Source organism: Polyodon spathula, chromosome 10, assembly GCF_017654505.1.
Source record: "Polyodon spathula isolate WHYD16114869_AA chromosome 10, ASM1765450v1, whole genome shotgun sequence".
NCBI lineage: Eukaryota > Metazoa > Chordata > Actinopteri > Acipenseriformes > Polyodontidae > Polyodon > Polyodon spathula.
The window spans coordinates 35,257,646-35,278,294 of NC_054543.1; the positions used below are offsets into that span (position 1 = coordinate 35,257,646).

Here is a 20,649-nt window from a genome sequence, read left to right on the forward strand (position 1 = left end):
CATTAATTGAGAAGTGATAATCCCAGTGCACTGGAATGTATATGAATTGCTCAAATTAAATCTAATACCTATACTTTAATATGCATTGAATTTCAATAAAATACCATCATAGACAAAATCTGTCTGTAAGAAGGAAAGTAACTGCATTTTGCTTGAGAACTATAGCAATTTGCATATGGATTGATTTTCCAAGTCTTACTATATGTGATTGTATATCTCATAACCAATTTAAATGACTTAATGGTTTATGTACAGTGATTTTATTATTATTATTATTATTATTAAAAGTTTGTGTATACGAGTATACATTTTTTTTTGGTATACAGTAACACAATTTTTAAGACATTTATATATGCACTGTATTATATGGTTTGTTGAACGGTTCCTTGAATAATCCTGTAAACCTGGACTCAGTTGCATCTATCACACAGTGGCTGAGTCCTTACCTGATCTGCTGTCTTCTAGCGGTTCATGGGAATGCTGCTGCAGCTTGCAGTAGACTGCTGCATCCTGGTTGGCTCGAGAGTAGGGCTGACTCAGTAGATCTGGAGAGGCAGCGTGTGACAGATGTACTTCTCCTCTAGCCCTCACTATCAGACTAGTGGCTCTCTGCCATTGGTTCAGTTCAATGGACCGGCAACAGTGTACCTTATAATACTATGCCTGCCTGAGCCAGAGAGCATCAGAATTCCTTTAGCAGTAGATGCTTGCATCGTAACTACAGGAATTGAATGAGGCAGCTCTAGCCTGAGCTGAATGAGGGAGACTGGGTGTTCTGTTGCTGATTTTAGCAGTGGACTGAAAAAGAAAATCTATAAAAGCTATGTATAGCTAAGCAACTCCTGTCTATTGATGCCCAATGCTGGAGGAAGTAAGCAGGGTTTTATATCTAATAATGAAGAAATACTTCATTCATGACTGTATGAGTAAATATTCCACTGGAAGAAGGGAAAAGATGCACTTCTTTTTCTAACTGGTTGTAACTTTACCTCGCTTGGGACATTAGCTTGATTTTTTCATTGTTTTTCTGTCTTTTCTGTGAACTGTGTGCACTCTGTGCATGGAAGCTGCCGGTCCCATATGGCTTGTTACTATATCGTGATCAGCTCCACACACCTCAGCAATGGTCACTTTCGAAACATCAAGGGAGTTTTCAGAGGCCCTCTCAGCAAGAATGAAAACAAAAACCTGGTATGTAATCATTTTGTTTTTAAATATATAAAATATATATATATATATATATATATATATATATATATATATATATATATATGTATATATATATATATTATCCAATATAATAATCTATTTATACACTTTATAGAAGTTAATTGTATAACACTTTTAAATATATATCATTGCTTTTTATAACCTTCACTGCACATGTTGATAGTGCAGATGCTTTTAAAGTAGACTCTATAGAATGCTTCAAATGTAGGTACATATTTGTAATGTGGTTTAAACATTATGCTACATGGAAATACACAACAGATGCAATGCGTGATAAATGCCCAGCCCTGCAATGCTAGTTAAACAGAGAACAGATGGAAAAGGGAGATTTTTTCTATACATAAAAAAATCAATTTTGTTTAGTCTGGCACTGATTTTTCTCAAGTCAGTTTAAATAGCTCCTTTAGGGTGGCTGGCTCAGGGATTATACATATTTATTTCTCTTGGGACTGATGAGTAAGATAAATGTTGGCTTGATGCACACCAAAAATGTTACGCTACCCCATGTATAATTTACAAGTTCATGTTCCTGAAGGTGCCAATAAATGCCGTTGTATTTCACTGTATATATATAAAATGTTAACAAATGTACAGAAATATATATATATATATATATATCATATATATATATATATATATATATGATAATATATATATATATACTCTCACTGTTTGTATAATTAATTAAAAAAAAAAGTCATGTACAAAGGTATTTAACATGTGCTATGGTCATTTCCCTAATTATAGCGCTTACTGAACATTCTTTCTGAGTAGAAGAATCTCTTGAGAGCTGACTCGCTAGATATTTTCAAAGAATAAGGTATCATGTATATGAAATATTAATGCTCCACAGAGTAGAGGAGACACAAATTGCAAATTATAAACATGCAATCTGTGGTTAAGGATTAACATGATGCAAGATTTAGATGGCAAAGAAGTAAACAGCAACAGAGTGTTACTGATGCACAGGACTGAATTTACTTATAACCCAACACAGCAGCTGAGCAGTTATCCAGATCAATTTGGATTGTACAATATATAAAGATCACTCCAAGAGGTTTTATTTTTGCTTGTATTGGGGACCAAATTAATTCTAGAAATATGTGAAGGTTTTAGCAACAGCTGTTCAAGTCCTCAACTGTGTCTTTATTGCTGTATGCAACAAAAGGAGCAAGAACATAATGTTGTGTCCATATTATCGGACAATGAAAACTTTTTAGGAAGCTACTCAAAATGATTCTAAGGAAACTATTGCAGTTTAGGGAGGTATTCTAACAGGGAAAGCCATTATACTGCAAGTCTTATTGTAACTCCTATTATTGGTAAATCTGAGTTAATGTATGATTGGGAAAATCTATACAGATCATTCAGCTTGCTGCTATTTGGAGATGTAGTTCGCATACAAAACTAAAACAGTTTTAACATATTAAAAGTTGTTATAATCCATTGCCCTTGAGGTGTTTCAAAAACACACACTAGTGTGATACATGCTCTATTCTTTTGCAAAACTTAATATTGGCATGTATAACCTTCAACTGCTGCAGGTAGCTTCAGAATGATATCTACAGTGTATCTGGATCACCGAGCATCAAACAGGTTTCAAGGGAGGAAGCGTGTGTCCCTGCATCAAAAACTATCTGCTGTTTCTGATAAAGTAAATAGAACAAGGATAAACTATGGAACAATATCGTAAATATAAAGGAATTATGTTTCAATGTTAAACAATAAGAGTGTCCTCCTGAGGTCTCAGGGGAGCGCAGGTTCCACTGGAAATAAACTTAGCAAAAGAGCTTGAATGCAAATCATCCTTAAAACAAAGACCAGTATTGTTTCTATTCTTTAACACTATGCTAGTTTGTCTTGGTTGGTATTATCGATGATGCAGTATAGTTGTATTAAATGCTGCAGTTACCACTATCTACAGAATTTAGAGGTTATTTTTTTTAGCACTCTGTTTTTTATGTATCATATCAGAAAGACAAAAAGAATACAGGCACATTAAGGGGAACAAAGCATTCACAGCTCAACAACACAGCATCACATGAAAAGTCTCAAACTGTTATCATTAGCAAAAGATTTAATTTCATGCGGTGCGGCCACTGAGCTTGCAAGACTCCAAGCAGACCCCAAACAACCAGGAAGCATTTGTATTAAAATGCTTCCATGGTTGGAGCAATTTGTCAGTCAAAAACAAAATCTATTGAATGTAATTTATTTGAAAACAAAAGAATCCCCCTAAACAAGTATTCCAGTCATTCCATTCAATTGCATACTATATTTGACACATCTGTTTATGTAAGGGAACTGCTCTGTGTCATGATATAGGTCCAAGCTGAAACAAATATCGATGTATTAAAGAATAAATAAGTCGTGAGTTGCTGGGCCTTTACATAAATGTAACTAATGAGTTTCCTGTATCGTCTTGAACGGTTTCATGGCTGTCATACTTTTTTTTTTCTTCTCGTAAACACATTATTTAAATAATGCAAAGTTTAGAATATGCTTTTAGAATATGAGCTGTTGAAATTGTTTGCTTTCACAGTGTACGTGGTGTACGGTTTATAGTGTATTCAAAGAAATGTTCTTAATATGTAATCTCAGTTTTATAAAATATGGTTAGTGATTTAAGTTGTATTCATTGTACTAAACAAACACTTATCAGGGGTTTTTAACTCTTTTGAATGATGGCACCTGATATTTGTTATTTGATCTTGAAAGAGCTTATAGCCAGATGCTGTTTTTTTGTGCTATTATAAATTATATTGTGCAAATACTTCAGATTTATTAACATGCCCCACAGAATCCTGTCTCTGCAGTTTTCTAGCAATTCCATTACTACACACACACACACACACACACACACATTAAGTACTGAGCCGCACAACATCACTCCATTACTCCATGCACACACTGTTGCATACAGAGAATGCGCTGTAAACATACCTTATTTTTACTGTAGAAATGTTTGTTTTTTTTTTCCCCATATTCTTTAATTTAGACCCCTCACAACTGTTTATAGCACCTGCTTATACATATACAGGCACATTGAAGTGTAAACTCCTGACATAACACTAAAGTTATTTTGCTTCCAGTCAGACAGGGTCTTTTGTCATGGTTAAAAAACCTTTGCATAATTTACCACTTGCTCTGTTCTCCGTTGGCCTGCCTGTCAGGGGTAGTAAAATAACCTAGATTTACATCAGCAGCTTATTTTTCTGTTTAAATGGCTGCTGCTTGCGCTAAATTTATTTTCAACTAATTGCTAGCTGAGCTACGAAGGAGTGACGGGGTGATAGAACAGAGCACCTTGCAATGTGTGAAGAAAGAGTAATCAGAGGGAAATTTGATCAAGCCAGCCATATGCTTGTTGTGTATAGCATACCTCATTAAGATGCTTGGTAGTCATGGGCTTAATATATTGTCATTGATTACGTGTGATAATACCAGTCATATTAGCACAATTTAAATACGTGGATATATCCACTGCTGAAAGTTCTTGTACTGAACCATATTAATTGGGTAATGAGCAAGCCTTGTAGAGATACTTTATATATATTTTATAATAATACTGATAATGTGAGATATATATGTGTGTGTGTGTGTGTGTGTGTGTGTATCTAAGCAGGGCAACAACAGGAGTAATAGAAATTTAAACAGCTTAGAAATGTAGGTGGTGTAAAATATCCTTTTAATATTTCAGTAACCGTTTCCTTTATTTTCATTTGCATATTTCATTGGGAATAGCATGCACATGAAATCTATAATATGCTGGAAGGTATCCCAGCATACAGTATAATGGCTCATTAGTCTTCAAAAGCCTGATATGTCGTAAAGTTCTTTGCATTTTCACATAGATTCACTCATTTTAGCTCATACAATTTCTCTTTCAGCCTATAGATTGAAAGGCCAAGGGTCTGACCCCAACAAAATCTTTACATGCAAGTAAAATAAGTGCTCTAGGGCAGTCTTCACAATTGATGGAGTTTGGGGAATCTTGTGATTAGAAATTAAATGCCATGGGGACCAATTTAAGTCAACAGCAGAGAGGGATAATGTCTACTTTAATTGATTAGGTCTAGACAGTTTTATAATGCTATAATTGTATGTCTGACTTATATTACAGTAAGTTACGATATATTATTAAATGCTCTATATGCCCTTATACAAGTTTACCATGGTATTTTTGCACTTCTGCTGCGCTTTTTCCATGGCAATACCATGTATTAACCATAATTTACCCGGGTTTACCATGTTTATTATGCTTTACCATGCTTTACCATGATTTATTATACTTTGTTAAGCTTTTACTAGTGTAAACTTAAGGGTGCCAAAGTCAAATTTATATTTAAAACTGATACTGGACTTTTAGTTTGGTCTAATTAAACGCTCATGTTTTACTGTTATCGCACAGTAGGATTGAAGTGGTTTATACAAAGCTGTCTGCTAGAATGATAACAGAAAAGGTTTCACAGTTTCATGGTAAATAGCTAGTTTTAGCCAGAATGTGCAATTTTCCTTTTCTGTTGCGTGACAATTCAATATCAACTATTTTAAATGTTGCCTTTTATATGATGTGTTTTTTTGTCAGTCTTGATGGATATCAGCTTCATTGTAGATTGGTGCCTTCATCAGAGTAATTCATCCATAACTTTTAAGACATCCAGAACTGCAGAAGCCCTGACTCTGGACAGCATTGTAAAGGGTGGTAAATACATAGTCCAAGCATAAGAAAGTATGGTAAACCTTTATGTTGCTATGCAATTTTTGTGAAATAATCAAGAAAGCTAATAATGGTTCTTGCCACAGCTGATTTACATCCTGGAAATGATATTTCCAACAAGAATGTATGTAATTATCTTTTATACCACCTTGATTTTACAGAACCCATACATTTAGTTATTTTTGCCCTCCAGGCTATTAACTTATGAAAAAAAAAAAGTACACTAAACTGAACGCCTCCAAACTGGAACAGCTTTCTAATCACCAAGAAACCGGTGTCTAAATACTACTGTGGAGCATGCTAAAAGCACCTATTACAATGAAAATAATGTGGTTCTTTTTCAGTAGGCCACATTGTGGCACCATTAAATAATAGTGAGTAGCTAGTCCTGTTTTTTTCAGATATACAGGCTGTGCATTTACTTTCTTAATTTTTTTTTTTTTTTTTTTTTTTTTTTTTGCATGCAGCGCTAATGCATATTGAATTCTATCTCAATACAGCAGACCACACTCTCCAAGTTGCTTGGAGCGATTACTGTCTAAAGCTTAAGCGTGCTTCACTGATCTATAGATGGGATTGAGTAAAACCAGCTTTGCAGAGGAAGTCAAAAGGTTTTCCTGATGGATGTGGCAGCATCTACAAGGCCCTGCATACCCTCCCTCGAAATGTAGATTGGAGTTGCTTGTATACATGAGCATGCTTTATTAATTATTTAACTCTGCTGTCCATTATTAAATTAGCTGGAGACTTTTTATTTTCTTGCTCCCATTTGATTTGAAATTAACACATTGCAATGACAGCCAAGATAAACTATTGCCTTTTAGAAAAATGTATTAATTTGGTTCATCATAGAGCATTAAGTTTGTTTATTATTAATACCAAGAAATGTTTATTTTCTGCACTGAAAAAAATTAAACTATAGCTCCTATTTCAAGATATAAGTGTGTGGTTATACCATTAAAACTGGGCTGTAATGCAGTAAGCAACCTGAGCTAACCTAAAAGCCAAGTGTGTGGCCCACAAACACAGCAAAAGGCCACAAGACTGCCTTACAACACAGCTCAGTTATACATTATTGGAATCGTCATAATTCATTTGCTGTTTCAGGCAATAGACTTTTATAAAAAAAATTATAATAAAAAAAACCCACCAAACTATGTTTAACCACCTCAGTTCTGTTTATAACAAGTTGCTCTGACTGATTTGACCCCTTTTTCTTTGAACTAGCATCTTTGTAGGGTGGGTTTATATGTAGAGGCCGCAGGTTGATCCTTGGGGCCTCTAGTTGCATATCCCTGCTCTAATGAAACAACAGTCATGACCAGCCAATCTAACAGATCATTTTAGTCTGAATAAGTGTGTAAAATGATTGTTAAAACATTCCCTCAAAACACACTTTCTCTACCTGCCTCTGAGACACATACTGGACCAACGATTTCACTTATGAGTTATTAATGTAATGTTGTCTTCACTTTATGAATAAAATGCTTTGCTATTTAATAAAATCATTCCAGGCTACCGTTAAAGAAACCAACAACTGTTAAATGTAAAATTATGTTTTATTTAAAAAAAAAAAACAGACTCTGAAAATACAGTCTTTAAATAACTAATAATTATGTGGCCTACAGTTCAGTCTCACTCTCCCAACACCCCAATACAAACCCAACAAAAACATATGTAGAGGTTTTTTGTTGTTTTTTTACTATCCACTTATTTCTACCAATATATTGTATTTAATAGTAATAAAAACATTTATAAACAATTAGTTTTTGTTCTATAAAAAGTGTGACATTAATCATGTTATGGTAAGAGAGGAATGTGACAATTTAACTTAAACAAACTTAACTTAAATAGCAGCATTGGACAAGTCTGACTGGTGCCACTCATAAGCATCATGGACAAAGCTAACAAAAACTATTTCAACATGTCAATCACCCGTCTATTAGCGCAGTTAAAGAGAATTAGAGAACACAGTTCCTGGTAATAGCTTTAATTCCATTGTGTCTGACTTTAACTACAGTGGATGGAGCAGAGAGGCTTTTATTGACACTTAAAAAAAAAAAAAGAAATTCAGCTTTCTTCCCACATCTAACTTGAATTACTTTAGTCATTTAGTCTCATGCATTTATTTCCTCCTGATTTTCAAGTTATGTTGAACTTGTTGTCTTTCTGAATAGCACAATCCACCCACTAATCAATAATGTTATCCTCACCCCTATAAAAGCCTAGTTTGTCTACATTTTTTTTTTTGAGTCTATTGACTTGCATAATATCAGGATTCAGATAAAAGATACAAATCATGGTCAATTCCTATTCTGAATGCCTTGTTCAAAAGGAAAGTATCCTACAATTCCGGTGCTTCCTGTAAGGATCTGACTGCTCTGCTGCTTCGTTCCAATGCTTCCACGTCCAAAAGTTATTCATCCAGCTGCTTCATCACAAATTCCAGATGATCACGGTCCTTCAATTCAGTCCCCTTAATCAAGTTTGGATTCTCCTGCACCTGTCCCAAATTATCCAATTCATACTGACTCCACCGGCAACATTTCCAGTGTGTTTTTCAAGCTCTCCAGTCACTACAATCCACTATTTTTGGTTTAGATAAGCGCCTTTGTACTGTTGAGACCCACCATAAATCATCTCAGCCCGCTCTTGGCTCTGGCGGTCCTTTCCCGTCTACAGCAATTCCGTATTCAAGTACCCCACCCAGTTCCAGCAATGCTACCAGTGCCCCTCCCTCCTTCAACCTTTCTATGGCACGCTGCCCTGTCCGTCCCTGGTTAAAATTCCAATCCACGAAAGTCACGATGTTAATCTTGTCCTACTGTTGCTCTCTTCCCTAGAAGTCTACAAAAATATAATTGTGGATTACAGCGAACGATCTGTCATACCCAAATCCAAAGACCCACACTTATTTAAAAAAATAACTCTTACGGAATTTCTCTGTGATAGATATCCAAAGCGCCATCAGGAACTAGACGCCTACCTGAGCGTCAAGGGCTGATTAATGCGTGGGCCTGTGGGACCCCAGCCATTTAGGGGGCCCCCAGTTAAACGTTGAGTTACTTACCGTAACCCTGGTTCCCTGAAAGAGAAGACGACCACCAACCGGTGAGGTCACATCGGTTGCCCTCACGGGTTTGATGCAAAAAGAGAACATGGCTTCCATGGGCTGACTGTTTAATCCCTCAGTAGGCGGGGTCGAGGATGTCACTCCAGGAAGGGGCCTATCGGCAGCTCTGATATAAAGAGCTCAGTAAATACCTACCAATAGGAGGCATATCCCGTAAGTAATGTCTTGGTGGTCGTCTTCAAATTGAAAGGGAACTCAGTTTAGCTAGTGGATCAAAATATAGCAATAAATAAATATTCTTTAATACAATATAATAATAACTGAATACAATATCCAGGTGTTTGTAAGTATATCAGAATTTTGTTGCTGAAAGATTTCTCTGCTATCAAATCAAATTCAGTATTACGTCTGTTTTCCATAAACTACACACACGTGCACACACACCTCGGCCTCTAATATACAAATAAGTGATGTTTGATTGGTCAGATGCTAAAAGTGTACATGTTGTTGTAAATGGCTACTTTTTAAACAGAACACAATAAACAATACAGTTACTTGCTAAGTTTCTTTAGCTTTGAAAAGATATTTGACTTGAGTGCATGGACTCATGGGTGTAACTATTCAGTGTGAATATGAATTGTTGGGATGTATTAAATATCTGAAGCAGTAGCGCTGCTATCCCAGTATTTAAAGAACATTGTATTATTCACTAGTTTACACAAGGAACACATCCTAATGTAAAACTTGAAATGCAGGTAACTATAGTTCATTTTTCAATTAACTACACATTTTGTTAAATTTTTGTAATCATTTCACAGGTCATGTATTATACCGTGTTATAGACATATATCTTATTTTATCACTTTTTTTTTTCTTTTGAACAACTTTATTCTGCAGCGGGTCGAGTGTTTTCTGGTAAAATATTCCATTAAGGGAGGTTGCTGAAGTTGCCTCCTTTAAGTATACAAGTTGTTTGGAGGGATTAAGGTTCTGCAAATAAAATAAACGGTTTGTTTAGCACAATGATTGTTATTTAAGTTTTGGTCAGCAGACCGGTGTAGAGTGCTTTTTGTATAGGGCAGTGGGCTAACAAATGCGGATTTGTAATCGTTCATGTTTTTCACAATGCAGATATAGATATTTTACTTAGTTTTTTGTTTGTGACAAATATATTGTGATGTGATTTGCTTTATATTAATGCAGCAGGCGGGGGGGGTCCCAATGTTCTTTGTGCCCCAGGGCCCCAAGAAGTCTTAATCTGCCTCTGCTCAGCATGGTTATGAATGAGATATGGAGGTACAGCTTTTTATGGCTACCATAAGTCATTTTCTACTAAAGCAGACGCAATCCTAGAACAGTTTAATGTCAGGGTAAACTGGGACATCCTGGACTACGAATTGTTTTGTCGGCACTTTGCTGGTCTAAAAGAATTCTCGTGCCAGGTTTGTGGCTCTGCTCACCATAAATCCACTCTATGCACTTTAGCAGCACAGTCATATGAAACTCAGCTTTTTTTTTTTAATCCTACTTCCTGTTCTCAGCCACGATCAATCTATTCTTGGCCATCCCAAATACGATCTAAACCTACACTCATGATTCACTCTCCTCATGCAAATGACAAATGGAGAAGACAGGTCTTTTTCACAGCTGGAAAACCCATATGCAATAATTTTCTGCACATCTGCACCTCTGCAACTCCAGCTCTTGTTTTTTCCTTCACATTTGTAGTTTTTCTGGTGATAGTCAAAGTAAAAGCATTTGCAGTAGACGCACTCACCCTGATTCAGAAAAAAAAAAAAAAAAAAAAAAGACTAAACCTGGCATCTATGCCTATCAATCCTAGAGTACTATCTGCTTCATTATTCAACTATCTGGACAGGTTTTTTGTAAGCTATCTAATTGCAGGTCTCAATGATGGATTTACCACGGGCATCGTAAACACTCCCTCTATTCCCCATATTTGACGTAATCTCAAATCAGCCTTAAATGATCTAGAAACTGTCGACCTTCTGGTCAAAAAATAAATATTAAAGGCTTTATCATTGATTTATCTTCACCTCATTCTGGCTCCATTTTTAGTATAAACAATGTAATCCCCCCATCAGTTTTTGTTTCATTGAACTTGCATGTCAAGGGGCATGGCTTTCTAAGACTGACATTACATGTGCTTTTAAAGTCATGCCCATTCACCCCTCTCTGGCACCTTTTCGGGGTTCAGTGGAAATAACATTTTTATTGTGCAGTATGTCTTACGCTTGGATGTAGGAGCAGCTCTCACGTTTTCAATTCTCTCTCTAAAGCTTTATGCTGGATTCTCCTTAATAAATGCCATTCATGCTCCATCTTTGGTAAGCTTTTCTTTTAGTGGACTTCTGTTCTTGATCTGCACCACCACATCAATCTCAACTTGGGGTGTCACACTGATGTCAAACTATGGATTCGACTTCTCTCCAACTGGAAAGGCATTTCATTCTTCTATGATAATTCTTTTACATCTGCTGTCATGCTCAGCCTGCATACCGATGTAGCCCCATCTCGAGGTTTCAGGGGCATTTTAGGAACTAAATGGTTCTTTGGAAACTGACCCTCCAAAATGTTCTCTTTACCCCACCCCCAGGAACAATCTTCAGCACTATTTGAGTTATATCCAGTCGTAAGAGCTGCAGATTTATTGGGTTATCTATGGTCTAATAAAATAATTGTTTTTAATTGTGATAACCTAATTACTGTATCAATAATCAATAAAGGCAGATCCTCATCCCATGCTATTATGCGGCTTATGTGAAAACTCACTTGGGTTTCACTGCTGGGTAACTTCAGAATCAAAGCCTCACACATTCCGAGTTTAAAGAATGCTACTGCCAACTCATTATCTCGTTTTCATTCCCTATTTCGAGAAGGGGACCCCCTGCCTGTTCCATGCCCTCAATTCAAGGATTTACTTTTGTACTGATTCAACCTCCCAATTCTGTGACAAACGTTTCTGATCCTGCATTTAAATTAATAGCTAACTCGGTTTCCCAAAGCACCAAAACATATTACGGTTGAGGACAGCAATTGTTTGTTAATGTCTGTACTCAATTTCATTTCAACGTCACCTACAGAACATTCTGTAATATAATTCATCACTTTTTGTTTTACCCAACGCAAACTATCAGGCTTACAATATCACTTTTGTTTACTCACAGTTAACTTCCCTCCTATAATTTCCCTACCACGGATGAAATGTTATTGTGGGGCATTTAAAAATTCCCTCCCAGTCCTTCACCTACCAAAGTGCCCATCACTCAGGAAATCCTAGAGTCCCTCATAAACACTCTGCATGCTGGATGCTTCTCCTTTTACAAGGATGTCCTTCCAGAAGCAACGTTCATCTGTTTCTTTGGTGCGGAGAGATTGCCTTCCAGAATCAGTCCTTCGAATCAGTCCATCTATGGACCTCTGCATCAACAATCTCAAACTCCAATCTCAGGTCATGTATTTTTTAGTTTTGAATCAATTAAAAAACGATTGGGAAAGAAAGGGAGTATATGTTTTTCGTTATTTAAAACTAATCATATTATTTGTCCCTTTTCTGCTCTATTGCGCTACCTATCAATGCGCTTGACTGCCACTCCAGACAAACCCCACTTGCGTACCCAAGAAGGAATGGACCTGGTTTATAAAATCCTTATGATTGTCTCTTCTCTGTGCTGGATTTTCACCAGACAGTTATTCAGGACACTATTTCAGAATCAGCACAGCAACTTCTACTGCTTCACGAGACAATGACATGTTAACTGCACAAAAAATCTTATGTGGTTATGATTTTAGCCTTAAGAATTTTTCTTCTTTTGGAGCATAGAGGAAGCCATGGATTCCCTAAGGTTTTCTCCTACCCGTTTGAGTCGGTTTTTTTATCCTTACCTGAATGCCAGGTAGTTTTATTCTGCAAGGTGGTAGAGGTGGTCTTGTCCTTTTTGGGTGAAGATGGCCCGAAGCCACTTGTCCTGCCCACCAGCATTAATTAGTTAGTTTAAACCTTTTTTTAGATATTACATATTCTACCAGCACAGGGGTGGCTGACAAACTCCTATGGACAAGGCCATGGGCAAAAAGTTTCATATTGTATATCTGTATCAATCTTACATAAATAGTGGATTCTCATTTCTGAATGTACCCCAGGACCAATCCCCCATCTATTAGAATGTATAATTCTCACCCATGTAGATTTTTTTGCCATTTTGCTACTATAATACTGTAATACTTTTTTTTATATGACCACCACTGCTTTCCCTCCTATCCTCTAGATTTGGCTCTGGGGCTCAGCTCAGACCTCTTACTGACTGCCAGGTCTGGATCTTTATCTGTAAGATATGCCAAGTTGACAAAATGTCACAACTGGGTTCAGTTTCCTCTGTTTTAAGTGAGTGCATTCTGCTGTCTTCACTGATTTCATATTTTGCTGCTGCATTTTTCTACAATGATGTTCATGTCTAAGAATTTTCATCTTGCAATACTATTTTATTTAAGTTATTCTGGACAGTTTCACAAGTGTTTGCAAAACTTTATTTTTCATAAAGAAAATATATTTTGTTATTAAGATAGTGCAGTTGTATTTTTATTTTGTTGTGCTAAAGTTATTTTTCTGAGTTAGTTATTATTTGCAATATTGTTTAAAGTCTGATTTGAGACTCCTTGGGGGACTGTGGAATCAGTGTCTTGTTACAGTCAGTCTTTTTGTTACATGATGTTTAAAATGCTAATTAGATTCGGATTATTTCCTTTTTCACAAATGCTCTGCCAAACATAAATGATGGCATATTAGGATGCTTAACTACTTAATCAAAATAATTAGCGACTACTTCTAAGTGCTGGAAAATAAATTACGCTTTTTAAAGTGCTTCTGAAATTAAGTATATTCAAGCCTTTCCAGATAAGGTCAGGCATTGCCTTGTATGTCGATGCGCTCTTGTTCAAATGATTTTAAAACAACTGTACAAAAGAGAATTGCAAAAACTCTCTGGAGCCACTGCAATATTAATAGACTTTGAAGGTAAATTATTTTCAGACACGGTTATTTAAACTAACCTGAAGTTTATGCTTTGGTGGAATGGGGGAAACATGGCCCAGTTAGATAGCAGTTCTCCAAGTTTATTTGTAATTTAATTTATGATTCTGTGTTGTCATTGTGCCTGTTGCATTTGGAGGAGAGAGTGAAGCATGATTTGATTTGCATTTTTGAAATTACCACAATCAGTATTAGAGTGGCCAGGCAATCATAAAGTAACTCAGACAGATGGAAACTACCAAATGTCAAAATGTTTCACTGTGAAACCTGGAATACTGCCAAATATGTTTTGATATTGAATTAAATGAACACAGTATAGTATATTGTAAGTCTTGAAATAATACAATTTATCTTCGCAGTAGAGGCACAATGAGGAACAAGAGTGAGGTTATGAACTTGTATCTGACTTTAACAAACAGATAATGAGAGGCATGATAATAAAGAAGTAATTTAAAAAGTGCTAGTAGCATTTTATTCAGTACAGTGCTGAATACCAATAATCACGCTAGGATTAGATACACATTAGATTAATAAGATAGTTTGATATGAAAGTAATTCTGATACAGCCATTGTCTAGGCAGGCTTCTGTCTGATGTATCACCAGTTCTAGAATTATTTTATGGTGAGAAGCAATTATTGGCAAGGGCCGCTAGAATTATAAATCATATTTAAGTGGCAGAGACCAGGATTCAACTGGGGGCCTTGCTGTCATCCAAAAGAGCCAAGAAGTGCTGACAGTTGCACTCAACAAGATAGCATTTCATACAGCTACTGTACTACTGGTAGATAGTATTTCATACAACTTCTGTAGCAGCCACTAGAGGGACATTTTCACATTGAGCAAAAGACAACCACATAGCGTTCCACGTTTACAGTTTATTCCGGTTTAGTCCAGTGTGATTTTTGATGCGTCTTGTGATGGCTTGCACCACCCAGTTCTGTTAATTTTATTTTACTTTTATAATTTCAAGGCGAATAAACCTGGTTTGTTTTGGCCTGATGTCATGTACATACCTTCTGTAGATACTGTTTCCATCAGCACAACGCAACGATTACCCAAATGTTCGCAAAGTACCAGTTAACTTGGAAAAATGTGGCTTCGACTTGCACAGACTGTGCTTTATCAGACATGGCAGGGACATTAAACCTAATCAGAAACCAGAACTGCTACACATCATATTCCACATTTACAATGTGTATACTGATATTCCCCCCTCCTCCCTCCCGTCCCCCCAGATTTTTACAGATGTTTCAATTAAAAACAATTTTTTTACCAGTTTTATCCCTATTTTAATATACGTAAAAGAAACTCTTAAAAAATTTAAGGATTTTTTTTTTTTTTTTAAAGATAAAAACTGAAAACGCGAAACACCACATACTGTACACACAAACACAAATGGTACATGTCACATCACATCACCTGGTTAATTTAAAGTACATTAATTGTCATTACAAATATCAAGGAACTTAACACTGTGGGTACCCCTGTGAGGTCTGGAATTGTATATCTGTCCCTTGTATTATATCTAAGAGGACTGAGATTGAATTGGGAGGTTGGTGGTCTGACAGCAATTTTGGTCACCTGTTCTCCCAAGTGTTGCTATTTCCAACTGAAACAATCAATACACACACACACACACACAGTGGAACGTCGCATACCGGACTGTTCACCCTGTTCAATTAACCACCTCGCTAAATAAATAAATAAATATTAAAATTAGCCTGCGAGAGTAATGGTATTGGTAGTAAAAACAGCTTCCGCGATGGAAACAGAAAGTGTTCTAGCAATCAGCCTTTTTGGTATGTTCCCCAAAGTTTAAAAGAGACAGGCTGTGTACATGTGTCAGTCAGCTGTGTGTAGCAGTGACAGTTCAATCCACCAGTTTTGTGTTTTATTCTTTTTTTTGTGCAATATGTTTACTGTATATGATGGAGCGCACGATTGCAGATATTGGCATTGAGTTGTTGTAGCTTTTAAATTGATTTGAATTAAACAAAGCAAGCTTCATAATCGCAATGCTTACTGTCCGTTTGTTTAAAATAGCTGAATCAATATTCAAATCGAGCTGCTTATCAGCTGTTGGCAATATCAAGAAAGAGCGCAAAGTACCGTGACAGAGATATTAAGAAAGCAGAACGAGGGAGGCAGGGACTTCTACAGTTAAGAAAGAAGCCATCAGTTGCAGGTTACTGTACATTTATCGTTTCTTTTGTATTTTGTTTAAAAGGTTTGCGTGGAGATGGCTTATAGTAAACCGCACAGAGACACTGTGTATTGTAGCGTAATTAATCTCCTTTACCTTGGCTTACTTTTAAAGCAAAGAATTTCCCTGTGTTTAAAGCAGTTTGTGTTGTCTTGTTCACTAACCTTTTTATGCATGTGTAAATGTCATTTTCTATAGATGTTCGCAAATCCGACTTTTTCCCATATCTGCCTATACCCCAGTCCGCAGGGGGTCGGATAGGCGACGTTGTATATATATATATATATATATATATATATATATATATATATATATATATATATATATATATATATATATATAATGGTTGTATATAAACATGGGAATTATTATATATTAATTTTTGTAACAGATTTTATTTTTTATATTTGTATTATTATATATTTTTGTTTTGTACATTACAGTATCAGTACAGTTTAGGACCATACCTTTATTTTTAGCACAATATCTTTGCATAACATTCCTTTTTGTATAACCTGATGTCAAGTCATTACTATATTGTAAATTCTCTATAGAATACACATATATTAAGTTTCTGAAAATAGATTTTGTAGAATGCATCAATACAAATATATTATTATTATTATTATTATTATTATTATTATTATTATTATTATTATTATTATTATTATTAATAGTAGTAGTAGTAGTAGTAGTAGTAGTAGTAGTAGTAGTAGTAGTAGTAGCTTCTCCCACTCTTTCATCTACCGAGAAGTAGTAGTAGTAGTCCTATTTTAGTCCTATCCCATTTAACAAATTTAAAGAAAAAAACAGAAAAAGGACTGTAAATAAATATGAACTGTAAAAGGGGAGGTGGTACAGAGCACGCCCCCTAGAGTCCACTGGTCGACAAAGGCGGCCGTGTCGTCAGCAGACTCCGTGTGGGCGTGCTCCATTAGTAGTAGTAGTAGTAGTATTTAAATATAAAGGTTCAAACTCAATATTCAGGTGATGATACATTGCACTGGACATGACTGCTCTGTTAATTGCAAATTAGACCTATTAAGCTTGTGCAGCAATCACATGTTAGCATAATCCACTCTAAGGCAGTGGACTAGTTTATTGCATGATAGTTTGTTCCTGATTTTAATGCCATAACAACTTGATGAAATGTAACACCCCACTATTCAATAAAGCCATTGACATGAAACACATACCCCAGTGATTTGAAATGATATAATTAATTTTGCCTTCAGCTTTTATTTATTTTTATTTATTTTTTTCCAAAGACACTTGTGAAACAGCTTACTAGCCTGAAAATATAAAAGGAAAGAAAATCTTTCCACATATAACATTTCTATGTTTAGTACACAAATGTGATTTAGCCTTTTACTTTCATCTATATAGAGTTCAACTCCCTGTGAACATCAAATTGAAAAAGTTGGGCAGGGATGAATTCAACTGTATCTTGGCAATTTATCAACACAGAAAAAATTATAGCTTAAACATCTTATAATGGGATGCAGTTTTGTAAGAGACAATATTATTATTATACAGACAATTCTATGTTTATAATAAATATAGTATCTTCTATAATATATATGTATATATATCCCTATATATATTAAATATATATATATATATATATCACCACATGTGACTCTCAGTCTAAGTCAGTTGGTGGTTATTTTTATTCATTAAAACCAACAAATTCGTGAGAGTTTAAATTTTTGGTTTTTACCTTACCAACAAAAAGCTTTGATATTTTCCATTTCACCATTTGAGCAAAATTATATATATATATATAGTAACGTGACCGAAAGGGACATTGAGGGCAGGATTTTCAAAAAACAGTGTTAATGTATCGAACTCATGGCACAGTAACTGTAGGTACATACATCACTTCTTGTCTCAGTGACTAAATAAGGGGAACTCGTCGATCAAAATGCATATTAACCAGATCAAGAAAAATGAATGGAAGGATAATTTGCTGCTATGGAAACTACTAGAGTACAGCGAGACGGCTCTCTCACTTGCGAGCATATACAATGCTGATTTACAATTATCTGGCGTGTGGGTAAAACTTTTTGTGTGTGTGTGTGTGTGTGTGTGTGTGTGTGTGTGTGTATATATGATAGAGCCAACTATCTATATTGGTTGGAATTTGTTTTGTTGACATCTATTTTTGTATGTATTTTATTAGGTACGATTTACTCTGTTCTCTGTGGTCCGGATAGGCAAAGTGTATGTTTCCCTTTTGGCGAAATTGTAGCGTGTCTTCCTTTAGTGCCGAGGATCACCGGTTCAAATCCACACCATGGAGAACATTATAAATAAAAAAGGTGGTTTAAAAAGTGATTTGCTTATTATTAATTGTGTTAAAATTAAACTACATCAAGTCATATTTTTTATTTACAACAAAGGGAAAACATGTTTATGCTGACTATAAGCATTTGGGCCACACAGTACAGGTTACCTTAATTTTAATTAAAAAATGTGATTTGGTATACTTTAATGATAGCTATTAATAATAAATTAATCATGATTAAGTCAGCAGTTTTTAAGTATTCAAGTACTTTATAATGTTCCCCAGAGTGTTCTGAAAAAAGATGCTACTGTAAAAAGTAGATTTTTAGTGACTTTTTATAGGAAGAGAGTCAAAAACAGCCAAAATACGCTTGGTCCTGAAAAGGTTAATGCTGTGTGTTGTACCTGACAGCATGATGCATTATTGATCAAAGCGATCATTAATGCTGATTCTGTGACTTTGACATTTACAACTGCAGTTCTTTTTTTTCCACTAAAATCGGTGACATTTGGTTTTCGGTTTAGAAAGAACAACAATTAATAGATTGCAGATTAATAGGTTATGTTCCACTAGCCTGTCTGTTATTAAAAATGATGGAACAATGGCTTAAAAAAAGAAAGAAACTATTCTAAGCCAGCTGTACACAGTAGCTAATTCTGTACCAGTATATTTATCTCCTTAAATATGAAATATCCTGTACACATTCCATTCTCTGTAGACTAAACTCACATAACTTAAATACAATTTTGGAAGTTCTGAGCTACAGTGGCATATCTTTTGGGTAACAGGTTTAATTACAGATTAAGTGATGGAATTTATTAAATATGTTATACAATCAAATGAAAGAAAAGAGGTTTTCATAATACACTGGATGAATGTTGTTTCAATGGTAATATCCATTATTTTCTTTCTGATAAATATATCTAGTTATTACATTATAATAAATCAATATATTTTGGTCACATTTTAGTTTATAGTTTGTCATAAAGCCTTGCTATGTTTTACAGCACTGCGTTTCTATAGAATGTTAGAAGACAAAGAAGAAGAAAAATATATTATTTTTGAACACCGTTTAACACATTTTCAAATGGATTATTAATAATTCAAACCAATACTTAAACTAAAGTGTTACCAGTTTGGGTGATCAGTAATATAACTTTAAGGGAAGCAATTTAATCTAAATGCCTATTTTGGTGAATTTCCAAGGTCTGAATAGCCATAAAGTAATATTTAATTATTTAACATAACAACTTGAATTCCCTGTCTTCTATCTCCAATTACAGGCCTGAGGCTCAGATTCACTCTCAGTACATACTGAATGATGGGTTTGTTACACTGGCTACTTATTGTACTCACTTATTGCTATTCTGGGTTTGTACAGTATATCATAGGAATGCATTTTCCATTTACCGTCAGAATAGAAGCTTGCAAACAATTTTCTTTTACTTTGAGATTATATTGTATTTTACTCTGTCGACAGTTTTAACTTAATTTTTTTTTTAATATAACCAGAAGCAACATTACACTTGAACAACAATCACTAGAGTTAAGAACAAAGTGTTTTTTGAGCCGGACAAGAACTGACAGTATTCTGTTTAAAAGACACATTGCTGTGTAACAGGAAGGAGGCTACAATGAATATCGATTTCTTTTGTGAAGGGGATTTGTTTTGCTACACTGGTACTGATTGGGGGATTGTCTCCATGAGTTGACTTTCAACAAACCTTGCATGCCCTTTGGTTTGTTGTTTATCCTTTTAGTGGCTTATAGATTGCTAGCACTAACCCACACTTGAAAATCTATACAAATTAAAAAGACAAACTAAGTTACTTTCTATTATTATGCTGAAATATATCACATATGAATTACACAAACACATACTTATGTTCTTCGCATTGGTCTGTCATAGATTTAGAAATAGAAAAGATGCTCCTATGTGTTTAAGCTCTTAAAGAGACGATTGTACCGTCTTTCGATGAATCATAAAATGTGGAATGAAAGGACTAATGTAATCCTTATGCAGATTCTTCTCAGAGCTTATCAAACACTTTAAGCTGTGTTACTTTCTATTAGCTATATTATGGA

General features: G+C 35.2%; 1 protein-coding gene across 1 annotated transcript in view; it reads left to right on the top strand.

Annotated features, from left to right (window-relative positions):
• The first annotated feature begins 969 nt into the window (after positions 1-969).
• Positions 970-20,649, top strand: part of LOC121321944 (zinc finger protein 804A-like) — a 98,662-nt gene continuing 78,982 nt past the window's right edge. Inside the window, exon 1 of the mRNA XM_041261333.1 lies at positions 970-1,191. Within this exon, the coding sequence (XP_041117267.1) occupies positions 1,081-1,191 (111 nt within the window). The 5' untranslated portion in view covers positions 970-1,080. The remainder of the gene's footprint in view (positions 1,192-20,649) is intronic.